This window comes from Mustela putorius, unplaced genomic scaffold, assembly GCF_011764305.1.
Source record: "Mustela putorius furo isolate JIRA1106 unplaced genomic scaffold, ASM1176430v1.1 tig00000460_pilon_pilon_pilon, whole genome shotgun sequence".
Lineage (NCBI taxonomy): Eukaryota > Metazoa > Chordata > Mammalia > Carnivora > Mustelidae > Mustela > Mustela putorius.
Genome location: NW_025421389.1, coordinates 6,087,923 through 6,105,771, shown reverse-complemented (window position 1 = coordinate 6,105,771; position 17,849 = coordinate 6,087,923). Strand labels below are relative to the sequence as shown.

At 51.2% G+C, this 17,849-nt stretch overlaps 2 protein-coding genes across 5 annotated transcripts in view; one reads left to right on the top strand and one right to left on the bottom strand.

Moving 5' to 3' along the window:
* LOC101672478 (beta-galactosidase-1-like protein 2) overlaps positions 1–3,932 on the top strand; it is a 47,536-nt gene extending 43,604 nt beyond the window's left edge. Inside the window, exons 16-19 of one of the 3 annotated variants that reach the window (XM_004763970.3) lie at positions 1,511–1,598; positions 1,892–2,003; positions 2,431–2,547; positions 2,824–3,932. In XM_004763970.3, the coding sequence (XP_004764027.1) occupies positions 1,511–1,598; positions 1,892–2,003; positions 2,431–2,547; positions 2,824–2,910 (404 nt within the window). In that variant the 3' untranslated portion in view covers positions 2,911–3,932. The other 2 variants (XR_006606865.1, XM_045080324.1) reach the window with 2 other exon arrangements.
* Positions 3,933–5,981: 2,049 nt separating this feature from the next.
* B3GAT1 (beta-1,3-glucuronyltransferase 1) overlaps positions 5,982–17,849 on the bottom strand; it is a 30,006-nt gene continuing 18,138 nt past the window's right edge. The window contains exons 2-7 of one of the 2 annotated variants that reach the window (XM_045080326.1): positions 15,386–15,498; positions 15,091–15,237; positions 11,300–11,808; positions 10,301–10,597; positions 9,434–9,534; positions 5,982–8,199 (exon numbers count right to left, since the gene is read on the bottom strand). In XM_045080326.1, the coding sequence (XP_044936261.1) occupies positions 9,448–9,534; positions 10,301–10,597; positions 11,300–11,808; positions 15,091–15,202 (1,005 nt within the window). In that variant the 5' untranslated portion in view covers positions 15,203–15,237; positions 15,386–15,498 and the 3' untranslated portion in view covers positions 5,982–8,199; positions 9,434–9,447. The remainder of the gene's footprint in view (positions 8,200–9,433; positions 9,535–10,300; positions 10,598–11,299; positions 11,809–15,090; positions 15,238–15,385; positions 15,499–17,849) is intronic. The other variant, XM_045080325.1, reaches the window with a different exon arrangement.

Here is a 17,849-nt window from a genome sequence, read left to right as displayed (position 1 = left end):
GGGCTTTATCTCACAACCCTGAGAATATGACATGAGCTGAAACCAACAGTTGGATGCTTAACTGCCTGAGCCACTCAGGTGCCCCAGAATTTCTTTTCTTGACCCATTGTGGAAACCCACTGATGATCTCATTTGTGGGGGGGAGGAGGTGGTAGTACATAGAGTAAACAAAATGCTCTTGATGGAGTGCTCTCCTAGGAATATTCCAACTCATTTTATTTTTCCTGGCCTTCTAAACCTTCTCTGCTTAAGTTTGCCTCTTCCTTTTCATCTGTCAAAATGTAGGTGGTTTCATGTAAGTTATAACAAAGAATTCAGACAAATAAATACTACTATGGTAAGAGATGCTGGTGGCCTCCCAGCTCTCTCACGGGTGTTTGCCTTTGTAATGAGGAAACTTGTGCATCTCTTCCTTTCCTGCCTGGGAAGCACTGTGGCCCTAGCCACTGGGGTTTTCTTGGGTCCTGGGGTTTGGCTCTCTCCAGATAGGTTTCATGGTAGTTTCTAACACTGTCCAGGCTTACCCTCTTTTTTCCCTAAACAATCCCTGAGTGTTCCTCTCTGGATCTTCGCTTCTTCTCCTAAGGAGCTCTGTCTTCAGGGCTATCTTCACTTCCTTCACTCTTCTGTCTGTGGGAAGGGATTGCCAGCCTCACCCTGCCCTAAGTCTTTGCTTCACCACGTTCCTGGATAAGATATGCTCTGGACTCTCACTGTGGAGTACTTATCCCTTGGAACAGTTCAGTGTTTATAAGTTACACACCCCACATCATCCATACCTGTACCTGCAACTTTAGATTCTTCAGGCTCCATGAGACCCGTTTGCAATCCCCAGCCTATTCAAATTACCTCTCAAAAAACTCAATAGCTCCATGATTGTGAGTACCATGGGAGCAGCTCCAGGACTAATATTGCTGGCCCCTTCCCCAGGCCACTAGCTAATCACTATGCAAGTGTGTGTGTGTATCCTTAGACTCAGATACCCAAGTCATGTTGCTATCTGTTCACAATATAAATATTTAATTTATCTTCAATTCCAGGTCATGTAGAAGATTTTTGGCTGAGTTATTAGGTCTGTTTAATCCAGGACCCTACTGAATCTGACCTTGAAGCTAAGTTAGAACTGTTGTGACCTCTTGATTATCTGCCCTTTGGGCCTCATTTTATTGTGTTGGAATTCTTATCCCCAAAAGGGAGCTTCCCCTTCAGAGAGAGACTAGAGATTGTTCTCACCCAGCGATGGCCTCTGCTCTCACTACCCTCGGAATTTTTCTTCTCTGCAAATCCTTGGGAGGTCCTGGCAAACACTGCTTTTTACTCATTCTTTTCTCCTTTGGGATTCCTAGAGAAAGTTTTATGCCATAAGAAGAGCTCTGTAGGGAGTATATACTTCTGGAGGAATCCTAACTGGAACTTTTCAGAAATTCTCCATGTATGTGCAGGGCCTTAGCTGGGTCAGTTGTGCCCCTGCCTTTGACCTCATTCATGTTTCCTTGCCTCCTTCCCACAGGTTTAATTGGAAATATCTATCTGAATGATTCTCCCCTGAAAAAATTCAGAATCTACAGCCTGGATATGAAAAAGAGCTTCTTTCAGAGGTGAGTCCCCACCCCATGAAGTGTGTGAAGCCATGGATAATGTGCAGTAAGAGCCAGGAAGGCCTGGAGAACTGCTCTGCCCTAGACCCTCCCACTCAAGTATAAACAGACCCAGAGCAACTTGCCCAAGGTAGGGGCAGTACCAGCGCTAGAGACTAGGAAATTTCTGTGATACCTTAATTAATTAATAGGTTGGGGGTGGGGTTTGGAATGCCTTTATAATTAGATTTGGGACAGAGTCCAAATTTGAGAAAGTGTCCTCTTTTCTTTCTTGTCTTCCATTCTATTCATAGGTTCAGCGTTGACAAGTGGAGCCCTATCCCTGAAGTACCTACATTCCCTGCTTTCTTTTTGGGTGCCTTGCCAATTTCCCTTTCCCCTTTTGACACCTTTATGAAGCTGGAGGTTTGTATCTCCTTCCTGCCTGGGTTCTCCAGTCTTCCCTCAGAGAGCTCTGAACCCAAGCCCTCCACCTGTTCTTGCTGGAGCCCTCTATACCACCTGCACCCAGAAATTCTCTGTCTTGGCCTCTCTGAAGGGCCTCTAGGGCCTTCCTTGGGTGGGGGAGTAGACTCAGAGCAGAAGAACCACCGGGTGGTACTTTTCAGGGTCCAGGTGTGCATTTGGGTACCTTGCTGAGGAGGCTCAGAGCTAGTGGATTCGGGAGATAGAATACCCATGTGTTAACCTCATGGATGTTGAAATATTCATTCACACTGATATCTTAGAAGCTGAGAGAAGCGCATGGCATGTGTCCGTCTCTGTCTTCTCATGTGACTTTATATTTGGTGGCTTTTGTGGTCAACTAATCCTTTCCCCATTCTGCTTAAAGGGCTGGGAGAAGGGGGTTGTATTCATCAATGGCCAAAACCTTGGACGCTACTGGAACATTGGACCCCAGGAGACCCTCTACCTCCCAGGTGCCTGGTTGGACCAAGGCAGCAACCAGGTTGGAGCACTTGCAACTTCTTCCCTCGTCTCAGCCCTCCCCGGTACCACAGTGTTTTCCCAGGGAGGCCCAGATCACAGTCTATTTAGGCTTGTTAGGGTGGGAGAGGGGACAGAAGGTTTAGCCAGCCCCTTCTGCATCCCTCCTTGGTGCCAATGAGTTGTGGGTCCCTGTTCCTTCCAGCGTGGTTCTCAGTCCTTTCCCCTAAGGCACTGTCATCTGGCTCCAAGACAAACCTCTGCTGCTGTCATATATCAGCACTTCTCTCCCCTCCAGGTTATTGTTTTTGAGGAGAAGATGGCAGGCCCTGTGATACAGTTCACTGAAACACCCCACCTAGGCAGGAGCCAGTACCTTGAATGAGCAGCACTGCCCCGCGCCCCCTGGTGGTGGGAAGCAGGAGAGCACCACCATCCTCTCAGCTGACCAGAGCCTGGTGCTCTGTGGCCTCACAACCCACCCATGCAGGAGAGTTTCCTGAAGTAGTGTCCTCAGGCAGCCACATGTTCAGCAGGGTCCACTAGCTCAGTTCAAGACCTTAAACTTGGAAGAACTGAAGAAGAAAAGTGGGATAGGAAGGAGGGACTTACTTCTTACCTAAGTGGCTTCTTGACTGGGCTTTGTTGATGGGATGTTCCCTACTTCCCTTCTCTTCTGAGAGAGGACAGAGGGGTGCCTTTCTAGGGAGGACTGTCTAATCAGATGTCCACTGATGACACCTGGGGCCCTCTGTTGGGCATGACTTCTAGACACAGATTTGCTCCTATGATGTTCTCACCTGTGCTTAGCCACACCCCTCCTGGCCCTTTTCATCTGAAAGAGAAGATTTGTCACCATTTGCAGAGGATAGGGAAGCAGGTGGATGTCTTGCCTGAATCAGCTTTGTTCTTCTCAACCCTCCAAGTCTTCTCTGGGATTCTGGAAGAAACTTCGTTTGAGAGACACACACATTTTCTCCTTCTCATTTCTACTCTAATTGCATCTGACAGGATGACAAGCCAAACTTAAGAAACAGAAATACTCAGCTACTTACCTTCCTGAATTAGAAGGTCTTTCCAGTTTTACTCAGTGAGAAGCATCACCTGAGGAGGGAATGCAGAGCCTAGTAGGAACCACACCCTAATCTAAAGGCCCAGATCCAGGGGCATGGGCAGGTAGTCTCCCTGGAATGTTGCTGTAGCCACGGGGCCTGCAGGCCTAACCCAGATCTTGCCTCCAGCTCAGTCTCGCTCCCTCTACTTCCTGTAACTTAAGCAGTAGGGAGGAGAGGCAGCCTTCCTTTGCAATTGTCTGTCCAAATTTGAGGCACTTGTTCTAGGGATTGAATCCATTGGGTTAGCTCAGGTTCACTGTTCTGAATTGCAATAAAGCAGAATTCAATCAAACCCCTTTTGGTGATACTTTTTTGATCCTGTCTGTGCCCCTGTTCATCACTGGCAAAGGCCTTGTAGGGTCAGGCACCTATTTATCTCAACTGGCACTCAGAGTCTTGACACTGACTTACCCGGTTAGTGGATGATCCAGTCCCTGGTTCCTTACCACCTCCCTTCTGACCTTCATTCTGCCTGAAGTGTCACTGTGGATTGGAAGTGCCATTGGGGAGGGGAAGTCATTGGCCAGAAGCCATTCTGGTGCTGGTGGGCAGGTGGTAAGAATCTGCTGGACAGCCAAGAGCTCTCCATTAGTGGGTGAGTTTTCCTCACACATCACATCTGTATTGCACTGCCACTGGATTATCTTCAATAGTAATCAAAGTTAGAAAGCCAACACCTCCTTGGGATGGTGCCTGTGCCTGGAGCCCATAAAGACCTTTGGAGACTAGGAGGCCATGAGGTTCCCAGCAGCCCCATGGCTTGCATCTTGGGCTTGGCTAAGGAAGGGGGCATTTGTGGTGCATAGCCACTGGTAAAGTCCCCAGTCTTGTGCCACAAATTCATCTGCTATTTCTGAATTGCCTTGGAATGGAAAGCACAAAGCTAACACGTGGATAAGACCAGGGCTTGGGCACGGCCAACACTGGGGAGCAGTGTCATTGTGCCTTACCTTACACCTGAGCATGATTTTACAAAGGTGTATGTAAAAGTTGGCTTCTCTTGGAAAATGTTATAGGGAACTGGTATTTAAATGAACCTTACTGTGATCCTTTTGTAAAGTGAAGAATCCTCTTGAATTGCTTTTATCCAAATCTGTGCAGGGCTGCATTGCTCCTTTTGCACCAACTTACTGTTCTTGATCTTCTTATCTGTCAGCTAGCCCTGCAACTTCTATCAGAGCCCCTTGGCAAAGCTCATCTTCCAGCATTTATTCATGGTCTGTCCAGGCCTTCCCTACTGGATGGCCTCATCATAGGGTCTTTAGAAGACTCTTCACAACCCCTACCTCTAAATGCTGAAGGTCTCCAGGCCTGCTCCTTGGGCCTTTACTTCCTTCTGTCCACACTCACTGTGGGTGGCCTCACTGACTGGCGGTTTGTAAACAGCCTCAACATTCATGCTCTCTGATATTTACCTCCAGGCTCACTCAGTGTCCACTCACCTTCTTTCCTGCATGTGACACCAAACTCCCATGACTCTTCTGGGATTCCTCCTGCATTCCGCCGGTAGCAGGAAATGGGCAGTTCTATACTCTGTCTCAGATTAGTTTTGGCTCCTCTCTTTCATATGGCACAGCCACACCATCAGCTGCCTCTCCTGGCTGTACCTCAAACAGGTCCAGAACCTGACCACTTCTCAGTGCCGCAAGGTTTGCTCTTCTGACTCACCATCACCTCCTGCCTGGGTCACAGCATTGGCTGCCTCCCCTAGCCTGCCCTGCCCGCTGTGATTTCTTTACAGGTCAGTTAGATCATGTTGGCCCTTTGCTCCAAACCTTCCAATGGCTCCAGTTACCTTTTCACTCGGGAGAGAAGCCAAAAGCTTTGCCCTGGTTCCCAGAGCCAACAGCTTCTGCACCCTCCATCAACTGCGTCCATCCCACCTCCCATCTACCCCTTCCCACCTTGCCAGTCAGTTGCAGGCATACTGGCCTTTTTGCTGATCTTCAAACATGCTAAGTACTCTCCCCATGGGAGCAAGTTCTATTTTCCAGAAAGCTCTGACCCAGGTAAGTGCCTGTCTGCGCACTGCAGCTCTGCTCTGTACCCTTATCAGGGAGGCTCTTCTGATGGCCCTGGAGAGGAGATCAGCTCCTCCTCAGCTACACTCTGACACCCCCATCTGGCCTCATACTTCTCCTTAGACCAGATCACATCTGAAATACTGTCAGTTTGCCTAGTGTCCATCTGTCTTGTTTCCCAAGGAGGGAAGCACCATGAAGACAAGTGCTCTGGTTTTTCACTGCTCTGTACTAGATCCTAGAATAATGCCCGCCAAATAAATACTTGTTGGATAGTTAAGACAGTTTCTGAGAATAAAGTAAGGCAGGGCTGCAGAAGATTAGGGCTGTTAAAAACCATGTTTGACTTTTAATTTTGGAAACAAATTAAATACAGTTAAATTAAAACAGACCAGATGGTGCAGCTGCATGGGCTCTGCCCTCCCCCACAGGCTCTGTTCTCGGGGCTCTGAGCCCCCAGCCTCACTCCTTTGTGGTGGGGAGCAGGAACAGACTGGGTCTGGGAAACAAATTGTTGTAATGGACCCAGCTCTGATTTGGAAAAAACTCATTCCCAACAAAGATGAAAGCTGCAGTCCACCAGGATTATAATTATAAATAAATACACATGCAGCTAAGAGAGAGGCTATTAGGTGGAAAGAACAGAAATAGCATCTGCCAAAAAAACAAAAACAAAAACCGAGAGAGGATATCCCATTTTGTTGTTCATTATCAATTTCTTGAAAAATGAGTCCTGGGTTTTTGGCTAAGAAGGTGGCCTAAGACCAGCCAGGCTGACCTGAGCATTCAGGGCTGGTTTTGGTGAGTGAGGCAGTGCCGTGCCTGGGCATAAATTCACCCGTTTGGTGGGTGCCCTGTGCACATCTCCTCCCTTCCCTCCCGCACCACCCCACTTGGCTCCGAGGGGTTGATTCCAGAGCCACCATCGAAAGTGTAAGAGTCTGGGGAACGTCTCACAAGGTGTCTCAGGGTTCTCACAGACAGGATCCCACTGGATGGTTTCACAAATGCTGTGGGAAGTTAAATCCATTTCAAAATCGGCAGCCAAGGCTATTTTTTGAATGTTAGGTTGCTGGACTGACTCCTACCCACCCACCCAGGAGTGGGTTCTCAGCAGTCCTCAGACGGGTCCTGTGAGTTTAAACGGGGGGTGGGGAGGCTGTTAGCGTTAAAAAATAAACACCTCTTCAGTAGGCTCAGGCCTTTCCCTTTCCTCCACTTGGGAGGAAAATTGTGCTTCCAACTTTCAGGAGCATGAGTGAGAGAATCAGAAGAGGCCTGTCCCTGTCAGGGGCCTCTCCTGGTACAGGGGGCAACACATGCACACTGTTCTTGCTCTTGGGGGTGGGTAACTGGGGAGAGAGGAGGACAAGCAGCAGGCTTATTCCTCATGCTCTCAACTTAGGGACAAGGGAGGTTTTCGTTCCCATTATGTGTTTAAAATAGAATGATTTTCCAAAGTAGTGTGTGCTCAGGTTTCCTTTCCCGTCAGGGTCCAGATGATCTCTGCCCCTTTCCCACAAATCCTTCTGTTAACCCAAGGCCCTTACCCCTCCCTCCCACCCCTCCCAACCAGAGGAGCTGCCCCTACCTGCCCCTACCTCCCTCTTCTTTCCACCTTGTCCACCCCTGGCTCACGTTAGCCCCTGAGGTCTGTGGTTCTCAAGAGCTCCAGAAAGAGGGCTCCTAACCTCCCCAGTCCCAGCCCAGGTGAGGGGCCCTGGAGCCCAGTGGACAGTGGGGAGGCAGTGTCTAGACGGGAACCTGCATGGTCTTAGTCCAGGTCAGTCCATGACCTGTGCTGGCTCAAGGGCCCACCTCCTTCACTGTACTGGAAGGAGCAGGCTTGGGGATGTGGGGCCAGAGTAAGGGGCTCCACTCCTACCACAGCCTGAGGTATGGGGGAGCCTGATGGCAGGCTCAGGTTCCCCTCATGCAGGGTGGTCATCAGTTGGGATCAAAGACAGACTTATGCTCTGGAAATGAGAACCAGAGGAAAGCCAGAGAGGTATGTCTACTTGAGAGCAGCTCTCTGAGGAGGGGAGGGGGTGTTCCTGATGCCTGGGCAGGGGGCTGCTCTCCAGTCTTCAGAATTCCCTGGCCGGATGGCCTGTGCGGTCATGCTGGGCCCCAGGAGCAGGGAGCCAGGGAAGGCCACACTGCACTTGACAGCCGGGGTCTTTTCACCTCTCTCCCAGCCTGGCCTCACTCCAGGGCTTCAGTGCCCATTGCGTCTGCTCCCGCAGGCCCTGTCAGTGCAGGAAGCTCTGGGGAGGCATGCTGGGGCACTGGTTTGCTGGCTGGCATGGCTTGACTAGCAGCTGGGCCCCTGGTCATGCTAGATGGAAGAGAACAACAGGTCTGGGATTTCTGTGCTTTAGGTTCTCCGTCCTTTGTCCTGGCATCAAGCTGGGCTCTCTCTGAAGCTCCCAGAATAGAAAGTAGAATGATGGTGATTCCTTAGGAGTTTGCCTCGGAGGGACCATCAGCCATGGGGAGAAGATGGAAGGCCAGGCACAGGATCTGAGAAGGAGGCTCCTGTGAAGGGGAGAGGAGGAATATGGGTGAGGCTCGATGTGGGGAGGCAGGTGAGGGGCAGCCGTTCTGGCCAAACTTCCTAATCCTGAGCCACCATCAGAGTTCACCCAGGAGCTCTGCAAAGCCCAACCCTCAGAGTCCTTTGTGGATCCCTTATTGAGAGGCAGGTGGGTTCTTCTGGTGACCAGGTGAGGAGGCAGGGAACAGGGCTCTGGACTGATGCATTTTCAGCCACACTGGTCAAGCTGATTTTTTGGTTCAGGACACAAAGCAGGCAGACTGACACCCTGTGATCTCCTGTGGGCAAGGCAGTTGTGAACATGATAGGAAAGCTGAAGCTTAACTCTGGGACCAGTGGACAGAGGTGTATCCCGCTGTCTGAGCTCTCACCTCTGTAATGACATAGAAAAGCCCACAGAAACTTCCTGACTTGGACAATCAGCTGGCACAATTCACTTCATATAGCTTTTCTGAACACTGTTTCTTAACCTCTAAAATATAGATAGATCCTGTGATCTACTTCCATAGAAAGTTTTAAAGAATCAAATAAAAATAGCAATACCTATATGACTTCTTGGGTACCAAAGATTGTTTCTGGTGCCCCCCAAAACCCATTTTACAGATCAAAAAACAGACTGAGAGAAAGTAAGTTAAGTCAAAGGGTGAAAAGTGGTAGGCCTGGAGGCTGAACTAGGCTCTAGGGTCCCTGCTTTCAGCTCAGCACGACACGGTTACTACTAGGAAACACATGGATGTGCTTGATGAGGTGGAGGCAGGGAGCGAGGGGTCCCTGTCACAGAAGCATGGCTGAAGACCACAGGGGAAGACAGAGCCTCGGAGAAAGAGTCTACATAGCACCACCCTGCAACGGGACTGGAGCTGTGGCCAAGATAATAGCAGTAATGACAGAAGGCTGTCATGAGGCCATGTCTAGAAGGTGAGGCCTTCCAAGGAGCTGGTGGCACAAGGACCCAGCTGTGTGACGGAAGTTGGTTCTTGTGAACTTCCATGTGGCACAACGGGACGAGGACTTCAGCCATGCCCCTTCCGCGGTCTTCTGTGAGCAGGCAGTTGTGAACATGATAGGAAAGCTGAAGCTATGCCCCTTCTGCTCTTGCCCTCTTCTGCCCTGTCCTCCCACAATTAAAAACGAGAGGAAAAGCCTCTGCAGATTTATTCTGCATCCAAACTTGATGTGCATCGAGTGTGTGGTTTACCCTCGTCCCTGCCATACCTGAATCCTGGGGCTCAGATCTCCACAGCAGGGTCAGTGAAGCCTTTTTTCCCCTCATTCACCAGCACTGGCTTCTCTGTCCGTGTGTGCCAGACCAGGATCTGTGTGTCCAGAGACATGAAACAGCATGCGGCAGGCCCCCCTGACCTCAGCCCACCACCTCCCTGCTCTCTCCTACGCTTTGCGAGTACTTTTCCTGCCCCTCCTGTTCTGACCCCGTTCCATCAAGATTTTCTCTATTGTTATTCCCACCTACCTCCCCCACCCCCACATTCTTGCTGTTTGTACATATGAGGCATTCAAAATATCTGTTGGAAACAAAAGGTGTATAGCTACAGAAAATAGATCAGTTCCAAAACCTCTTGCTTTTTGTCTTCCCCTGTATTTCTTCATAGGTCCCTCCAGAGAGGGAAGAATTTCTTCAGGAGGATTCGGATCAAACTAGTGATAGTTTAGGCCCTAGCTGGAGAATTCCAAACCAGAAGTGGTGTGTGCCTGTCCACGTGCATGCATGCGTGTGTGCGCCCATGCATGTGTGTGCATGTACCCAGGCAGGCATGTGTTCGTACATATGTGCACACACTTCTGGCAGGGCAGTTGCAGAGCTGTGCTGTGTGGAGGTTTTGGGGGAAAGGTAACCCTTGGCCCTGCTCACTGACTCTCTCTATTTCCCTGCTTGACTTTAGTGTGACAGCCTTGGGTGGGATAAACTACCTTCCTAGGAGGGTGTTCTAGGAAGGCATGGCTCTAGGCTGGTCCTTTGCGGGGCTGTTTTGAGGTCTTTATTTCCTTCCCTCTGATCTAAAGGAGGGTTTGGATGGGCTGGAAAAAGCTTGCATTATAGGTGTCAGTTCTGGGAGGGTTTACCTTGGTGCAGTTGGCTGCCTTGGGCTCCAGGTCATTGAGGGTCACAAGTTCTCGGAGGAGGCTGCTTTCTTGGTAGCCTCCTTTCACACCACGCAGCTTGAAGTAGGCCTGGCTACGCTGTAGAATGAGCCTCAGGTTGACGGCAAATCCAGCCATGTCTATTGCAAATGGTCGGTGTGGGTCGAACACTGTCTTCCAGCCGACCACCTTCCCTGCCCCGTTGACCCGTGGGGCCTCGTACCGAAGGCCACCAACGAAGGCAACGGGCCACACAGACACCCTCCTGGTGCTGCGCATCTACAAGAGGGGATCCAGAGTCAGGGCAGGTGGCACTGCTGATGGGGAATGGAACCTGTCCCCAGAGAAGGGGAACTCGATTAACTCTATGCAGACAGGCCATCTGAAGCCGTACCAGGGGATCCAGCCCAGCCCTGTCTCCAGATGCATTCTCCACGGGGGACACCTATAGGGAAACCTGCCTCACTGCGAACAAGGCCTGACCTCTCACCCAGCTGACATGCTTCTTCTCTGCAAGACTTGCAGTCCAGCTTCCTCTCCTGCAAAACCTCCATCTTTCCAATTTAGAGTCTAGAATGACTCCTTCCCCTGCCCCAGACTTATGACTCACAAACACCAAGGACAAGCTGTTCCACATAGAATGACCCCACTCGAGGCCTTTACTGAGACAATGCTTCTAAGGCCAAGACTTTGGTCTAAGAACTTCACCACCAACAACTTTCTTCCCTTTAACTAGTGGTGACAAATGAGACTTGTGAGTTTTCTTCATCTCTTCCCTGGTTACCCGCAGTCTACACGGACCCCAATTGGCACTGGCACCCGCATCCTCCCCCCGCCCCCACCCCCAACCCGGCCAAACCCCAAGTTTTCTCTATGTACCCATTCCAAAGGGCCCCTCAGGAAGAGTCCCGGGGCCCCACACCAGAGGCCCTGAGCCGGCATCCTCCCCACCACTTCCCCGCCTTCTGCCCCGTCCCACACCTCCTCAAAGAGCTCCAGACTGTAGGTGTTGTCGTCGTCGGCGAAGTACACCACGCCCGGCTGGCTGGAGTTGCGCGGGAAAGTCTCACGCAGCCAGCGCAGGGCCAGGTTGCGCTGCATGGTACCCCGCGGGATGCGCGGGTCGCGGGCGTCGCCGCGCAGCTTGTAGTTGCGGGGCGTCTCCACGTGCAGATGCGTGTAGTTGAGGCCGGTGTCGCGCAGCAGGCGTGCGGTTAGCGGGGTCCGGCGCGGCGCGTCCTCCACCACCAGCCAGTGCAGGTTGGGCACGTGCAGCAGCGTGTTGGCCATGCGCGTCAGCTCAGCCTTCTGCACCGGGCGGCTGTAGGTGGGCGTCACCACGTGGATGGTGGGCAGTGTGTCCGACCACGGCGGGGGCCGTGTATACACGTACTCCGTGCGCACTACCTCCACGATGTCACGGTCCGACATGCAGTATTCCCGGGGGTCAGCACCCGGGGGCACGTCGCGCCGGGGGTCACTGCCGTCATCTGTGGGGTTGGGAGACACACGGTGTGTGGACGGACCGCGCAGGCCTGGCTCTGGCCTCAGGTACTGGGCAGGAGGCCACCCGTCCCGCTAAGACAAACCTCTCCTCCACTCCTGCAGGATTGTCATCCGAAACCTGCCTGGGGCTCTAGCTTTTAAGCTAAGAGAGAAAGCTGCATCCTTGGAATTCTCTCGGGCATTTTCCTAGGTCTGACTCCTGAAAGGGCACAGAAATAACCTCTTCCTCCTTCTCACATTTGACAACTCTGTAGCTATTTGAGCGTGGCTGGCCAAATTCCAAGACTGCCTTCCCACTTCTGAAATGTTTTGGGTTTTATATGACACAGTGTCGGGATGCTGCCCACTCTAGTGCTTTGCCCTCCCCATCTGGCCAGAGCTGCCTGCGCTTGCCCCCTGCACTGGTGTAGCTGCCACAGAGGCCCAGCCCAGCCTTAGGATTTTTCTAGCCACATCACACTGTGGACTCGATGAGCCTGACTTTGGCTCAGCCCCATTTTTCACAAATTTCTACTTAAGTGGGGCCACCCCCTTCCTGGTCTTATGAAACCTGGTGTAGAATTTCATCCTTAAGTATCACATTTCCTTCCAGGGTTATGCCTATGGTTGTCAGGATAATTGTGAATCCTGAACTCATTGTTTGTACTTTTAGATGTTCTTAAATTTTGGCCTACACCAAAAGACAGAGTGGAAACCTAGGTTTAGCTCTTCTGCTGCTTCCATGTCAATCTCCCTATCTGTACATTCTGGACTCATTCAACCGTCTGGAAGATTAGCTGTACCACTGACCCCAGCTGTGCTAACATCCTTCTAGCGTATAAGCGTTACTCCCCGAGACACCACGAGGGACAGTGTGTGGAACCTTGCAGAGCCCTGGCCTCTGGTGAAACACTCACAGCCACGGGGAACCCATTCCTTCCTGAAGGCAACCTGTTCTGGCTGGGGCAGCTCTAAACCAACATTTTTCTAGATCCTGGACATTTTCCTCATTACTGATGCTAGTAGTTCTATCAAGAGGGGAAATCAGGGCCATTAGTATTCTTGCTTTTAATGAGCCCCTCCTCTACAAGTTAAGTCTTTTTGTTTGAACAACTGTGTGGCCCTCACTGCTCTCACAGCATCTCAGCAGGAGGTGGTAAAAGTCAAAGGACATACTTCCGGAATCTGAATGCCTGGGCTCAGACTCTGTTCAGTTCTATCATTAACTACTGCCCTTGGGGAGATTCCTCAGCTTCTGATGCCTCAATGTTAGCAACTGTAGTATGGAGCTAATAATAGCATTGACTTTACTGAGTTACTCTAGGACTAAGTCAATATACGTAAAAGACTCAGAACACTGCTAGGCATGTTCTCTTTCCTCGTGTGTAGAGTGAGAACAGTTGCCAGCCCTGTGTCTGCATGGCTTCACGCAGCCAGAGAAGGGATGAAAGAAGCATTCTCACCATGGGGTAGAGGTATGGTCCTAGAGAGGATGCTGGGAGTCAGCCATTGTCACCTCTCCTCTTCCCATCATTGTCAGCAGATGGGGTGTGTATGGTGCTTGTATGAGGTGTGCCGCTGGGCTCTGGGAGGTGGTACCAGCTCTGGCTCTTAGGGAGTTCACACAGGTCAACAGTACAATAAGACATACAGTGATGGAACCTGCAACTGGGGCAGGAGACACCATGCCCCCAAGGGTGTGAACGCACATGTCAGGAGACTGGCTCAGGCTCTGTTGATCAAAGTCGACATTTTGGAAGGGTTTTGGGGTCAAACTGGGAAAACAACAAAGTTGAGGTAAGAGAGATGGGTGTTGGGGATTCTGATCAAGATATATAAGGGTTTATTTATTCTGCAGTCAGTGAAACTGAGGCATGGGAAGAAAGATTCAAAGCCATCTTCCCCACTTTTTCTTCCATTTAAGTCCTCCCAAACAGGTGGGTCTGGGCCCTGGGAAGGTTCTCTATGCCTTCTGACCTGGCCACAGTGTGATCTTAGCCCTTTGTGCTGTCTTCAGGGCTTCTGCAATGTCTGAGTCACAAAGGCCTCCCAGCCACCCTGACATGATTTCAGAGGCTTTCGTTCAGCCCCTCTTGGTATACTCAGGAGACAGAATGCCAGCTCCACAACCCCAGGCAGCAGCATCGGTGCTTAGCAAAACATTCGGACACCTCTGACCCTAGAGCTCTGCCAAGAATGGAATCCACATGATATTATGTCACTTTACATATGGTAGCTTTCACCCTTCTGGAATGATGTGGTTGTGGGATAACAATTCCAAAATGAAGAGCACCAAAGATAGATGGTGGAGGATAAATGTCAGGAGAGGCTCTAAGTGCTCAGCATTGGGCAGTGAGAATTCCTTGATCTTCAGCCTGGAAAGTCTTCCTCATGGAAGCTTCAGGAACTGCTGGGGCTGAGCAGGACCCACTGCATACCTGTGAAGCAGCCTGGCTTGTGACTAGGATTTTTGACTACTGACGGCATCCAAATCACTTGGGCTTATGAGCTCCATGTTAGATCTGCAGGCCCTACCCTGGATCCAATGGCTCTTTGGGATGGGCCTGGGTGCTTTTTTATTTTATCCTGTAATGTGATGTACGTTTCAATAGGATAACTGCTGCCTTAGAGGATTGAGGCTGTGTGTGCATGGAGTACACTGGAGGGTAGAAGAGTGTGAGATGAGAGACCAAGGAATGAGGGGACAGGCTAGATGAAGGGCACTTCGAAGGGGCCAGGCACAGGGAGCCCAGTATGAGAAGGAAAGGCAGCCTGGTGGGAAGTCTCTGGACTCAGAGCCAGGAGAACCTCGTTCCAGCCTGTTCATTCACGAGTGCTTTGTGGGACTTTTTCTCTAACCAGGCCTATTTTCACTAGGTAGGACTGGGTAGGTCAGAGTTGCCTAAGCAGGAAAAAGAACCAAACATTATGCTCTCCCTGAAGAGTTTTAAAACACAGGCCAGAAATCCTGTCCATTCATCCTTCGCTACCCACAGCTGAGAGCAACCAATTCTTACACGTCCGGAGACTGGATGCAGAGTTGTGTGTGGGGTCTCTGCATGTGTGTCTCTGTACATGTCTCTGTGCATGTGTGTGTGTTTCTGGGCATACATATGTGTGGGGATATTCTTCATATTCCCAAAGGGACCAAGACATCCCTAAAGGTAAGGTCATTGACCTCCCAGCTGCCTAATAAATGAAACCATGAGCTCCATCGTTGTTGGTTGTGGTCATTCTTAAAACAGAAGCCTGGCTGGGACTTGGGGCCAGAGGTTGGGGGGGCTCACCCTTGTGCGTGGTGAGCAGAGGCGCGATGGTGCTCTGGTGCCACACGGTGACAAGTAGTGTCCAGGGCAGTACGATGAGGACAATCGCAAGGATGTCCCGTCTTTTCGGCATCTCCAAGGCTGGCTGGGCCCACAGCTCCTCGTTACCTGAGTGGTGGCAAGGTCAGGAGAAGGGTGGCCCCAGGGGCGACGGCAGCAGACAGTGGTGAGCACAGGGGAGAAAAGAATAGGAATGGGCCGGGCAGGCCAGGCACAGGGAGAGCAGAGAAGCCGAATGTTGGCTAGCAGGTCTTACCAGCACTCACAACCCACCCATTGCGGAAGCAGGTTTGCGGAGTCTGGCCAGACCAGAGACTGAGAAGGGGTGGCTGTCCAAGGGCACGATCAGGAACCCTGTGAAGTGGACACCTGCAAGAGAGAGCAGAACAGGATGGCCAGAGACCTGGGGCCTTGCTGTGGGGCTCACAGCATTGGGGTCTTCCCAGTGGAGTGTGGATTGCCATCTCCCTGAGGACTGCCCCAGCTTGCCTGCCTGAATGAAATGAACTTCTGTCCCCCCCAGGCATGGGGACATGGTGGTGCCCAGTTACATGATTCAGCAGGGCACAGAAGTTACGGGCATGACCTTGAGACACACGTGCCTTGTTTTAAATCCCAACTCTGCCACCAATAAGCCATATGCTCTTTACCAAGTTATGGGTGCTCTCTGCGCCTCTCTGTTTTCTCATCTGTGAAACGGGGTATGATCACTACCTATTTCACAAGGTTTTGAGAATTAAATCAGTTCATACCCACAAAGGCCACAGAATGGCGTCTGGTACCTTGAGTGAGTAACTCAAGACCTGTTAGCTACTCTGATGTCCACATGTGTCCAGATGGTTTCTTTCATAGCCTAGATAAAGGGGTCAACTTTGGGGTGAGGGCCAACAAAAGATGTTTTTGGGGAGAGGCCCCAGAAGGAAACGCAGCAAGTGCCTTCCCTTTGTCAACATCACGTTGGGAATTTTTGTGAATTTCACATGGCTTGGATATCAGCAAGGTGAAGAGGGTCCCTGTTGAGGCTGCCATATGCTGAGGAGACAGCACTTACAATGCAAACAACGGGGTTCCAGGAGAGATTCCCTTTCTGTAAGTAGGATGAGCCCGGTAGCCTCAGTTCTGCAGAGTGAGTGTCTGTCAGCAGCATCCTTCTCTGGGCCTTGTCTTGTGTGACAAGGACAGTAGGCACAGAGCCCTCGTGACCACTGTGGAGACTGTCACACCCTATTCTCTGCTTTCCTTTCTCCTTCTGTGCTGAGCCCTGTGCAAGATGCAGGATCCAGGCAGCCCTTGGCTGGTTCTGGCATGCCTACTGCCTCTAGCGCCCAGCCCTGGGCAGTGATATGCCTTGGAAATGGCAGCTGCCTAGTCCAGCCCCGGTAGCACATGTTCTCCCCCTCTGGCAGTGTCAAGAGCCAAGGTCAAGGAGAACCTCTGTCCGACCCCCACCCACCCAGCTTGGGAAACAGTGTGTTTTCCTCTCCTTGTCTGGTCCTCTCTCCAAATAGGTTTGTCACCTTGTGGAAGAAGTATGTCTTCCAGTGAAGAGCACCGCTGTTTCAGCCAGCACGTCCCCGCCAGCCACCTACCTACGAGAGGCCTGCTCTCCCTCCACCATTTCCTTGGAGGCAGGTGGTAAACAGGCGGCCCCACCTTCCTCAGGGAAATGGAAAGTCCCCCAGGCTGAAAGGTTACAGGCAGGGACAAACGATGTGGACACAGAGCAGGGAGAATAATTCTAAAACTCCTCTTTCATGGCCCCCATCAGGTGACAGAACCCAATGTCCTACCCCAGGAGGCTTATCTGGTTCTTGTGTGCTCAGTAGGACGAAGTGGGGTGACCTCTTGCCACCCCCAGCCTGCGCCCCCAACTCCAAGGCCACGGACAAGGCTACAAAGAGCTGAGTCAAGGCCTCAGTTTGGCTGGGTGATCTCAGGCCACATTTGATGGAGGACAGGGGAGCTCCTAGGAGGCCTGGTTGGGAGAGTTCCTTCGGATTCTTAGTGATTAAAAAAGAAGCTTTTCCAAATGTCCTTCATCTTGGGGAGGGTTAAGTCCAGGGTGGAGAAAGCACCAGAGAGGCAAGCTCTGGGCCAATCTACTGCATGCAAATTCAGCCTGCTCAGTGCCTGCACTTGCCTGCTTTTAAATTTTCCCCCTCTGGGGAGCCCCTTACCCCAAGCCTCCTACCTCTGGCACTTGCTCAACCTCCCCAAGCTTGTCTGCTTGGGCTGTCGTTCGTAATAACAAGCTGTTAGGCAGCACTTGGTGATGTTCAGAAATGACACTCAACACATTACACTCAATCCTCATGGCACCTCTGACCACAGCTACCGTTGTAACCCCATTTCACAAGGAAGTCATTGAGGCCAGAGAAGATCAGTGCTTGTCCAAGGCTGTAATCAGGTCATGGTAAAGCCAGACCTAAGTGCTGATCCTTTGCCCCCACGCTGTCAGTGGGACTATAGGAAGAGAGGTTCCAGGTCCCAGAGCCTCAAAGCCGGCTCAGGTGCAGGGTAAGCACAGGTCTACACAAAGACCCTGGTCTAGAGCTGCTTCAGAGCCAACCTTCTTCGCAAAAGCTGCCTCCACCGTGGGGTCCAAGAATTTCCCTGGAGGTGGGAGCAGGAAGCGGGTTCTGGGGTTAGGATGTAGGCAAGGGTGTAAGGGGGCTCTGGAGATAATTTTGATCCTATCTAGTCTTTTTGGTCAAAACATT